We start from the raw sequence: 12220 nt of genomic DNA on the forward strand, positions 1-12220 counted from the left end.
TGTATATTTATTATCAGGCTAATAATATTTATGGAAATTTATATAAAAACACATCAACGTCACCATACCTTGATATTTAAAGAGTTGTTGAATTTTTTAAAATTTCAGTAGAGGGAATCAAGCGTTTCTAGAACATTCCATTAAATCTATGGAACATAACTTACAACCATCATCAATTCATTATACTTGGCGATACGAAATTAAAAAGAAATGGCAAATGGTTGCGAATTACTTAATTGCGCATACGATTAACCAGTAATTTCACAAATTGATCTTATGTTAGAACCATTTCAAGCTCAGTACACGTTTTGTAACAGACGCAATATGACCCTATTGACTATCTTCCGGGATATAAAGTCATTTGTGAATAAAGATGACTACGATTTGGAGAGACCAGATGTGACGCTGCAGAATTTTCACCCTCAAATCGAAGTATTTTTCGCAATCAATGGAATATTCTTTAACAATCACACGTCTAAGAAAAGGTGGCTTATTTTATAACAGTTTGCATGAAGTTTTGTCTTGTAATGATATGATAATATACAGAGGCGTATTTACAAATTTGGCGCCCCGGGCCATTTTGATTTGCCGCCCCCCTTCATCAGTGACGATAAAGTATTTCATTTAAGAAAAAAAAACCTGCAACAAGTACCTTTGGGGTGTGAAATAAAAAAAAAGTAAACATTTACCATTTACTCACATAGGCATTTTAGTTCAGTCATTATAGATTTTGACCCGTGAATAATTCGTTCTTGGTGTAAATTCAAAAAGTAGACTGAATCAGGCTCTTGTGTATACCTATACGAAAAATGTTTTTTTTTTTCAAAAAAAACCGTTTTTCTTGAATAACTCGGCCATTTTTGATTTTACAGTAAAACCGCGAGGACAAAATTGTAGGAAATTTGATTCTCTACAAGTTTGGTTCTCACAATTTTTCCTCTAGGATCGATATTTTGGAAATTTTGGGGGAAAAAAGGTGGGAACCAAATTTGTTCAGAATTTGATTCTCTACAAGTTTAGTCCTCTTCATTTATGCCATAAAGTTGAAAATAAACGAGATAATGATAATTTTTAGGTCCAATTAAAAAAATATCGTTTTGGTGCAAAAAAAGTTCGAACAAAAATTGTTCAGAATTTGATTCTCTACAACTTTGTTTCTCTTCATTCATGCCGTAAAACGTGGAACATAGGAGATAATGATAATATTTTGAATTTGTCGCGTTTTTCAGGTTTAATTTCCAAACTTACTAGGTTTAACTTTGGGGGAAAAAAGGTCGGAAGCAAAATTGTTCAGAATTTGATTCTCTACAAGATTAGTCCTCTTCATTTATGCCGTAAAGTTGAAAATAAACGAGATAATGATAATATTTCGAATTTGTCGCTTTTTTTCAAATTTAATTTCCAAAATATCGATCCTAGAGGAAAAATTGTGAGGACCAAACTTGTAAGAGAATCAAATTTCCTAGAATTTTTGTCCTTACGGTTTTACTGTAAAATCAGAAATGGCCGAGTTATTCAAGAAAAACCTTTTTTTTGGAAAAAAAAAACATTTTTCAAATATACACAGGAACTTGATTCAGTCTACTTTTTGAATTTACACTCCCAGTGACCCCCCCCCCCTCCCCCCCGAGGGACCTACGAAAACAAAATCCAAGAACTAATTATTCACGGGTAGGGTCGGTTTTTTTGATAAAATGACTGTACTATTTAGGTACATTGTTTTCCTATGTACAATATATACAAATTGGTTGACAAAATCATCAATGACGCTGTCGTAATTTAAAACGTTTGTCAGCTCAGCTTCTATATTAAGAAGAGCTAAGCTATTCAGGCGCTCTTCGCTGATAGTGGAACGTAGATATTTTTTAGGGTTCCGTAGCCAAATGGCAAAAAACATAAAAGATTCGTCATGTCTGTGTGTCTGTCCGTCCGTATGTCACAGCCACTTTTCTCCGAAACTATAAGAACTATACTGTTGAAACTTGGTAAGTAGATGTATTCTGTGAACCGCATTAAGATTTTCACATAAAAATAGAAAAAAAACAATAATTTTTTGGGGTCCCCATACTTCGAACTGAAACTCAAAAATTTTTTTTTTCATCAAACCCATACGTGTGGGGTATAGGGATAGGTCTTCAAAAATGATATTGAAGTTTCTAATATCATTTTTTTCTAAACTGAATAGTTTGCGCGAGAGACACTTCCAAAGTGGTAAAATGTGTGTCCCCCCCCCCCCCTGTAACTTCTAAAATAAGAGAATGATAAAACTAAAAAAAATATACGATGTAAATGTTTTAATAAAACACATTCGTCTTGTAGGTCTACCGCGAGATCTAACGGGTATAGGTACTCTTTTAAGGTTTACGGCTTCGCCGCCCCCTCGAGGCCTGCCGCCCCCTCGAGACCTGCCGCCCCCTCGAGACCTGCCGCCCCGGGCCATGGCCCCCTTGGCCCTAGGGTAAATACGCCCCTGATAATATAGCTACCACGTGAAATGCATTTTGATCGGTTACATAGTTCTACAATTAGAAAATATTTTGTTAATTGAAAGCTTTGTTGTAACTATTTTTCTAATAACAACACAAAACTGCAAAATACGACACAAGAGTGGGAAAAGACTGGGAAATACCCACTTTACATTTTGCTTCCCCTCCTATTTTTTTTAGTACAAGCTACAAGTATGCCAAGTTGTTTGCTAACGTTTACGACTCTTATGACTCTTTTGGACTACTGCATGCTTTGCCAAACGAATATAACCTACTTTAAGTATCTAAGTACTCCGCGATACCAGGGAACACGTCGAAAAACCATAACTTTGTCCATCATTGCACAATTACTTACTTCTTTCGAATAATATAATGGTGATACCAACGTTTCATCAGATTCATCTGGCCAGGACTGAGTTCCTTTATGGCGTGTGTAGCGATTGGCTTTGAGCTGATGTTCATCTGGCGGGGTCTGACCACCAAGGACTACGCTATGGCCACTGAGTCCTTCGCTTACCTTATCATCCTTGGTTCTGTGAACCTCATCTACTTTGGAGTGCTGGCCAATAGGACCATGGTCCTGAAACTGTTGAGTGAAATGAGTAAAGATTTTCGTTACATTTGCAATTTGGCGCCAAACTACAGGTATGGATTATAAAATTAGCTAGGCCGTGTATAAGCGAATTCCTAAAATAGGTACCTTATATTTTCTTCGGTGGTAAACGATAAAGTACACTGTAGAAAGGTTAAAAGCGCTGCCCCTGAACCAGTTTCCATAAAGGCACGAGGTTTGATATTCTTCTTCGCCCCATGTGTTCTTCAAGTTTTCCTTACGAAATAAACCTGGTGTACTTGTTTCAATATTATAAAAAGGGCTCAAGTTCATAATTATTTCCATTATACACCTTTAAACATATATAGGTATGTATAGAATTTATGAGTGAACTATTGACAACCAGTTTATTGATTTTGTTTGTTCCAGAAAAAGTTTTTTAGATGGGCAACTTCTAATTTGGAAATTGACCATGATTTGGGGAATATTTGTAACAATTGTGGCGATTCTGTACGTGTTGAACACGTTTGTACTGCTTCTTTACCAGAGCCTCTTTGCCACTTTGGATGAGCATTACGTCCGCCCATTTATATTTTCAGTCTGGCTCCCCCATGACGATCCGCACAGGAGCCCAAACTACGAGATGATAATGGTGTTTCACGTTGCGCTTATACTTGTAGCCATGGCTTCATTCGGCTGTATGTACTTATTATTGTCATTATTTAATTCACCCGTACAAATACGCAACGTCTGTTAATAATTATTACAAGTGATGATTACCTATGTTAAAACATTGCCGTTTGGGCTACAGTCAGGGCTACGTCAGTTGACGTCTTTGGCAGTCTAAGGGTCAATTAATACGGAGTCACTACGGTAGTATAAAACAAAGTCGCTTCCCGCTGTCTGTCTGTCTGTATGTATGCTTAGATTTTTAAAACTACGCAACGGATTTGAATGCGGTTTTTTTTAAATAGATAGAGTGATTCAAGAGGAAGGTGTATGTATAATTTGTTAACCCGTGCGAAGCCGGGGCGGGTCGCTAGTATAATATAATAATCTTCTTCAATTCCAGTATACGTACCCCTATCGCTGCATCTCTTTATGCACTACTACAAGCTGCTAGACATGATATTGATCGCCATTGATGAGCTGTTCGATGAGTTGGACGAGTCAGTCGTGACCTTGCACGTGGCAGACCAGCGCCGACTGGATGTGAAGGCTGAGCTCGGCAGGAGGATGGGATGCATCGTGCAGTGGCATCAGTCGGTTTTTGAGTAAGATTCATGAAGAAATATCTTTAAAGCTAGGTTTAGACGAAGCGAGTAACGCTGGCGCCAGTCCTCAGACAAGCCAGCACTGGCGCGAATAGACAAGCACTCTATTCCCACCAGTGCTGGCACCCACTAAAACTGTTTATACGAGGCCAATAACAAGCCAGCACTGGCTTCGTCTAAACCTCTAGCTTAGCAGACCTGAACTTCCGTTTTCTTCGAATCTTATAATGGTTTTTGCAGTTCTGTGGACGAAATAACATCAATCTATGGCCCCATGCTGGTGTATCAAGTAATGTTTAGCTCCGTCATCATCTGCTTGATGGCACACCAAGTCGCTATCGTAAGTCCTTCTGCATAATTGTCCAAAGTTTGCAATTGTGTCTCTGTTCCGTTCCGGCTACTATTATTACCTGGTCGAATTTATATCACTTGCTATCCAGCTCATTTTAGTTTATAGGTAGGTACCTACTTTCTATTTTCCTTTTTAACCTCCTTCGGGGCCTTTCTTGTTTTGCTTTTTCATATTTCTCTACTTCTCGGCGTCACCATTTCATTTGCAGAGTAGATTGGTTTTAAAGGGTTTAGTAGTAGTAGTAGTAGTAGTATTAGTAGTAGTAGTAGTAGTAATAGTAGTAGTAGTAGTAGTAGTAGTAGTAGTAGTAGTAGTAGTAGTAGTAGTAGTAGTAGTAAAATCTTTATTGTACAAAAAGACATTAAAAATAACAAAAAAAATTGTAAGAAGTAAGTACAAAGGCGAACTTATCCCTTTGAGGGATCTCTTCCAGTTAACCTTTGAGTAGATGAGAGGAGAGACTGAAAAGACTCGGGTTTACTCGTTAATTCCATAATTATAACGTCACTATACCTAATGATGGGGTCCTGCTGCAGGAATTAAGGACTATTTTCAAATATCATATGAACTCCTGTGGGCGCAGCATGGTTCCATTTTTATTGCCTATCACTGTACCCGTCACTTTCGCACTAACATATTTGTTAGAACGTGACAGGCATGGTGATATGCGGTAAACATGCGAACGTGCTACCGCCGCTGTAGGGGTTTCAGTGTCCTTAATTTACTCATACCTCTTGATTTGCTTTAGGAAAGCACCATTTGGTGAAGTGGAACTGTCTTATGACTTATGACCATAAATGAATAATAATCGCCTCCTAGATAATGGAACCTTTCACACGACTGCACACCAGTACTCTCCAATTGTCCGTTCCCGGACACTCCTTAATAATCTTTTATCTTTTGCACCTGACTGCGACTTGTTTGCCGACCAAAGTCGTAAACTTTTTAAAGATATTTTACGTTTTTGCGAATTAAACATGCAATAGGTAGCTTATTAATCGCTTTATTATTACTTACTTAATTTTAATACTTAATTTTACAGTGCATTGGTGTTAGCTGTAATGCTGTAAAATTTGTTTTCAATAAATATCAATATCAATCAATATCAATGATAGAAGACTTAGATTGTTTTGTGAAGTCGGCTCTTATATTGTTATTGTTTGTTGTCTTATATTGTTGTTATTGTTGTTATTGTCGGTTCTTTTATTGTTATAGAAATAGATTATTTTAGTAATACAACATACATATATGATTGCACTTTTGGTATATTTTTTTGTATGCTTTATTTTTTCTGTTTTAGCAACTGGCAGAAGGAAAATTCAACTATTTATTTGCCTTATTGTTGGTTGGTGCCGTCGTTCAACTGTGGATCCCATGCTGCATTGGCACTTTGATGCAGACCAAGGTATAGAACCTCGGAACTCCGAACTGAAAGGAGTTCTGTTCAATGAAGTACTGCTATAAATACACTGGGTGCTTCCTGTAACAGGAGCAATAAATTAAACAGTAGGCTGTAAGTACTCCTCAAACTGACCAACGTACATTTGTTCAGCAACTTTTGAAAATAACTCATGTTTTGATTTTTTTTACACTTTTAAGTTTATTCTAAGACGCAATGTATTGCAAATTTTGTTATGTTTAAAGCGTGACAAGCAACGTCAAACAAACTGATATTACTGAATCGCGATTAGAAAGGGATTGAGATAGCTGTCAATCCATATTGATATTGACGTAAGTGTATGGAAATCTGTTATTTCTAATCCCTTTCTGATCGCGGCATGATAATATCAGCGTACATTGAAGGCAATATTTATATTGTATGAAAAAGAGGAAGTCTAACTAAAGGATTCATAATTTTTAAAATGATTAATACAAATAAAATGAATATGAATATATATATAGGTATATATCTTAATAACAAAACTTCCGTGAGACACAGACTTATTAAATATATTAAGAAGGGGTCATTCAAGTATGTATTCAAAACAACATATCGAGCGTTTTCGACTTAAAATACGTAACTGACCCGATTATGTTCTCTCTAATTTTAGTGGCTAACCCCAGATTTTTTAAATAGGTGATGATAACAGTCAACAATTTCCAGGCCTTGTCGCTAGGTGAGCGCTGTTTCTACTCCAACTGGTACAAGACGCCGCTGACGCAGCTGGTCCGTCAGGACTTGCTCATCTTCATCATGCGGACGCAGGTCCCGGTCGAGATTAAATTCACCGGCCTACCCGAGTTGGAGCTCCACACCTTCTCTTCGGTAAGTCAAACGTGGTACATACATACATACATATAATCACGCCTATTTCCCGGAGGGGTAGGCAGAGACCACGGATTTCCATTTGCTACGATCCTGACATACCCCTTTCGCTTCTGTTACTTTCATATCATTTCTCATATACGCTCGCCGGTTGACGAAAGGCCAAGAAAGCCAGGCTGATGATTTCCTCGATCAAACGTGGTATACGCTAATAATCAGTACGGATATGATGGTCGTTCTTGTCTACGTGACAGCGTGATAAAACGGTGTCCGTCACTTTCTATCCGGCGGTGTTAAAAAGTGACAGATATTTTATCACGTGGATAAAGGCATTCATAATACGCCTGCTGAACAATTTTAATCAATTAATATAAGCATTAACTACTATCCCGTTCGGTCATTTCCCCCCACCCCTCATGCCTGGTCCAGTTAAAATGGTTAAGTTCATGAAAATATTATATGTGACCTGCCATTAAAAAGCACCTCATAATGACAACTGAAACATGTACGAGGGGTATTCAAAATATTCTCGGTATGAGAATGAAAACAAACAAGTACGAAAAGTTTGATATTTTTATTTTTCAATATACTCCCCCCCTATGTTCATACACTTAAAAGATCGATCAATTATTTTTTTTAATCCCTCGTAAAAATATTTTTTATCTTTCGTGTAAAAATGCTCCTCCACTGCCGCCTTCAATGCTTCATCGTCAGAAAATTTATTTCCACGCAGATCCTTTTTAAGATTGGGGAGCAAAAAGAAGTCGCTGGGGGCTAAGTCCGGACTATACGGTGGGTGAGTAACAGTTTTAAACCCACGTTCAACAATAGCTGCCTTGGCAATATGAGCAGTATGGACGGGGGCGTTGTCATGCAGAAGCAGAATACCTTTGGTTAACTTTCCTCGCCTCTTTTCTTTAATTGACGTAGAATGTTAGCGTAGTACTGTCCTGTGATATTTACACCTTTTTCTTTATAATCGATTAGTAATACTCCTTCACAATCCCAAAATATCGTGGCCATGACCTTGCCAGCTGAAGGGATGACCTTCAACTTCTTGGGATGAGCTGAACCCTTAATGTGCCACTGCATGGACTCTTGTTTACTCTCTGGGTCATAATGATGAACCCAGGTTTCATCTCCAGTAACTATTCTTTGCAGCACCTCATCAGGATTTTCACCGCACAGGTCAATAAAATCGGAACAACAAGCTACACGCATGTCTTTTTGAAGCCGAGTCAGCATTCGCGGAACCCATCTTGCACTTACTTTTGACATATTAAGATGGTCATGTATAATATCATGTACGGTACCAATAGAGAGATTGGTTACTTGTGCTATAGATTTTACCTTCACTCGACCATCTTCCAATATAAGTTTTTCCACTTTATCAATATTTTCTTGTGAAGTAGCTACTACAGGCCGGCCAGGTCTAGGGTCATCTTCAATACTCTCCCTTCCGCGTTTAAACTCGCTTGACCACTTTTGAATGGTAGATAAAGAAGCAGCAGACTCACGGTAAACACAATCCATTTCCTCTTTTATGGTTTTTTGATTTTTACCCTGTTTTGTCAAGAATTTTATCACGCATCGATGTTCTAATTTAGTTAACATTGTCAATTCGCACAGGATGTTCATGTTTGTTCAGCAATTGCAGAAAAACAAAAGACTATCTCGGTTCGAATTATACTTTTTTTTAATGTCAATGAATAAACCTTAGCGGCCAGTAACGAAAGAAATTTTAGAAGAGGTCGTAAGATATCAATACCGAGAATATTTTGAACGCCCCTCGTACCTACACTACTGGACAATTTAAAGAATTTAAACGGGTCACTCACGTATTTTAAATTGAAGATTTTTTGACATGTGAAACTCCTATAATGGAGTAAAACATGTTCAGTACTTAATCTTCGACTTAAAATTAAATACGCAAGTGACCCGTTTTAATATGTCTGTGTCTCACAAAAGTTTTGTTAAATAATAATACGATTTTTATTTGTCGTTTGGGAAATAATTTGTTTTTTCATTTGTTTCAGATTATGAGTACCGCCTACTCTTACTTCAATATGCTTCGACAGTACAATTAGAATTCCTATTTGTAATATTAGGTGAAGTCTCTCCTAATATAAGTATCTACTTACCTATACCTAATTGGCTCTTTCATTATAGATTATACATCGTGCGGATGACAAAGATCACGGGACCGAGGGCCTGGATTAGCGAGACTCCACTGAAACTATGTATTAAAAAGAAAAAAAAAATAACATTATATTTTCTAACCATGGCAATTAATTTTGACACGTATTCCAAACCATTAAAGAAGTCAGATTAAAACTGCATAACCTACCGGAAACCCATAAACTCTCAACAAAAAACATTATTACATGCACTTTTAATCACCCTTATCCCACAGCTTTAAAGTCGAAAATCGACTGAATCAAATGTAAAGTCACGGTTTAGATTTACACTGGCGTGCAACGTGGCGAGTTTACGATCGCGCCTGGTAATCGATTGCGGACGTGACAAGTGTGCCAATTATTTTGCACTCAAGTTTTCATGGTACTAGAGGTCATAAAATGCATGTGGAATGGAGTGCAAGACGATTGGAAGATCTCGGGGTGCAGTAAAGTTGGTGATTCAGTTAATGTCAAGAAAAAAAATGCGCTTTTTATTTTTTTATTTAAACAACTATTTTGACCTTTGGGAATTCGCGGCACGTGATATAAAATACACTAAAATCATAATCGTCGCATTGTGTTCCCTCAAAACTGCAAAACTAACATTTTTACTACCGTAAAATGGGGTGAGTAGGTAAGTGCAAAACTGACATTCAAACCTCGATAGCATTTTATTTTTACATATGCAAACTGAATGGTGTATACTTATAATATGTGTTCCGGACGTTTGTATTTTAGTTTTTATTTTATTTTGGGTAAGTTCCATAAGTTCCATTTCATAACTTTGACGATAAACAGGAAAATCCACCTCGCCCCGTAGTTCCTCGTATTTGGGGTGAGTTGGGTTTTCATACAACGGTGATTTTGGAAGATTGTTGGATCGATTTTTTTTATTATGAGTATCACTATAGCTCCATTTTAAATTGGAATACATTATTTTTCTAGCAGTAGCCTTAAAAATCCATCTCACCCCCCTTTCATCCCGTCTCTCCCCATTCATAACCCAACTCTCCCCGCGAACCCTACTCACCCCATTTTACGGTATATAGAACATGTATCTTTATAGCATCAAAAACAGCAGTTCAAAACCAGGTCAAACAATTGAAACTACATATGATTTCAGCGAAAGGCAACTTCAGGTGTGTTTTAGAAGAGTTGCAGCTTAATTCGTAGTTTTAATGGAAGAGCCATTAGCGCGGGCTAACCAAGCTTACAGCGTGATTTTTCCTTGTTACTCTGGTCTTTAGGATTATCTTTGACGGAACGCTTTTAATGTTTTTTGAGGGATTGTTTTGCGTTGAATACTTATGTTTGTATTTTTACACTCATTTTGCGCTTGTCTAAAAATAAAACAGCTATTATTAGGTTATTATCTTTTTTCCGTGTGCCGTCTTGAAATAACTATCAGACCTGACCCCTATTTCACCACAGTGACAAGTGCGATAATTGTCGACATCACTGTTACTGACGTCACAGGCCTCCATAGACTACGGTAACCGCTTACCATCGGACGGACGGTGTGCTTGTTTGCCACCTTCCAACTATAAGGTTTGCACGACGGATCTGAAATGTATGGGAAGATCCGCGGATTCTGATCCAGATCTGGATAATTGCATACATTTCGGATCCGGATTGCAAACCCTACTTCCAACCCTGAGGGTAAACTAAGCCCTTATTGGGATTAGTCCGGTTTGAAGCGTTACTAGTTTATAAGATAAATTTTCTATATCATTAAACCGTTACAATTAAAGTTTCGAAATCGATCAATACCTAAACGAACGCTTACCAAATACGTATTAATTCGCATAACTCAGCTGAATTAGCAATTCGCATACAATTAGGCGATGAACCGATATTCTTATTGCTTATAAGGCGCGAGTGAGGTGAAGTCTTGAGATAACCAGTGTAGCAGGATCTTTACATTTGATCACTAGGTACTTTGAAAAAATCTCGTATCTATACAGCTACCATCAGTTTGACACTGACGTAAACGCCGTCGAGAACGTAATTTACTTTCTATACATCTCGCTCGTACTCGCATATTAGTGCGAACGAGATGTATAGAAAGTAAATTACGTTCTCGATAGCGTAAATGTCAGTTTCGACACTGTCAGTGACTCATGGTACGGGCTCTGCTACTCAAAGTTAAAACGCAGTATGCACTTCATTATATGTATGTAACACAGTTTGTAATACTACCTGCTTTTCGACAAATAAACGTATTGTATTGTATTATATTGTATCTTATACATTTTACTTATTACCTTCCACATTTTTCTTTGTTTTAAGTATAGTTAGTCACGATTTACTCATTTGGGTTACACTTACACTTACTGTACCTTACTTGCCTAAATATTGCATTTAGATGGCGACTGCAGTAGCGCTACTAATGCTACATTACTGCTGCAGCTTTGAAGCGAAGGGTGTCATTGTTAATTTAGTGTTAACGTAGCGTTGCTGCATTGCTGTTGCGACTAAAATTTTCAACACATTATCCTATAACTCTTTGAGCAACTGGAATGCCAATGCGCGGGATTAACTAACTTTTCGCAAATATGACTATTCTTCAATAAAAGGGCTTAACTGTCCTAATTTCCGTATTAACTTAAGTTTTCTTTGCTATGAAGGATTTGTTTGCTATAGATTCAGACGCTGAGCTGTCTTTTCTGGTTTTGATTGGAGCGCAGCGCTTGTTTAAGGATGATGTTATGCAATGCTGTGTAAGCGAAAACTCTCAGCATGACGACCAACTTTCAACAATTTGCTATTCCTTTTTCATCTTCCTCCCGTTGTCCCGGCAATTTGCCACGGCTCATGGGAGCCTGGGGTCCGCTTGACAACTAATTCCGAGAATTGGCGTAGGAACTAGTTTTTGCGAAAGCGACTACCATCTGAACTTCCAACCCAGAGGGGAATCTAGGCCTTATTGGAATTAGTCCGGTTTCCTCACGATGTTTTCCTTCATCAAAAATCGACTGGTATAAATCAAATCATATTTCGTAGGTACATTAGTTCCTAAAAACTCATTGGTACGAGCCGGGGTTTGAACCCGCAACCTCCGGATTGAAAGTCGCACGCTCTTACCGCTAGGCCACCAGTGCCCTTCTAAAAG

General features: G+C 37.8%; 1 protein-coding gene across 1 annotated transcript; it reads left to right on the forward strand.

The window, feature by feature from the left end:
- Positions 1–265: 265 nt before the first annotated feature.
- LOC134648410 (odorant receptor 4-like) lies at positions 266–9028 on the forward strand. The gene is made up of 8 exons (XM_063502930.1): positions 266–485; positions 2883–3131; positions 3469–3737; positions 4112–4313; positions 4554–4653; positions 5966–6070; positions 6770–6931; positions 8968–9028. The coding sequence occupies exons 1-8, from the start codon at positions 277–279 to the stop codon at positions 9016–9018; spliced, it is 1347 nt and encodes a 448-aa protein (XP_063359000.1). The 5' UTR covers positions 266–276; the 3' UTR covers positions 9019–9028.
- The last annotated feature ends 3192 nt before the right edge of the window (positions 9029–12220 follow it).

Source organism: Cydia amplana, chromosome 5 (assembly GCF_948474715.1).
Source record: "Cydia amplana chromosome 5, ilCydAmpl1.1, whole genome shotgun sequence".
NCBI lineage: Eukaryota > Metazoa > Arthropoda > Insecta > Lepidoptera > Tortricidae > Cydia > Cydia amplana.

Coding starts and splice junctions, on each gene's coding strand:
- LOC134648410 (XM_063502930.1), top strand. CDS start 277: ATGTTAGAACCATTTCAAGCTCAGTACACGTTTTGTAACAGACGCAAT. Junction 486..2,882: donor AATCACACGTCTAAGAAAAG/GTGGCTTATTTT, acceptor ACGTTTCATCAG/ATTCATCTGGCCAGGACTGA. Junction 3,738..4,111: donor AGCCATGGCTTCATTCGGCT/GTATGTACTTAT, acceptor CTTCAATTCCAG/TATACGTACCCCTATCGCTG.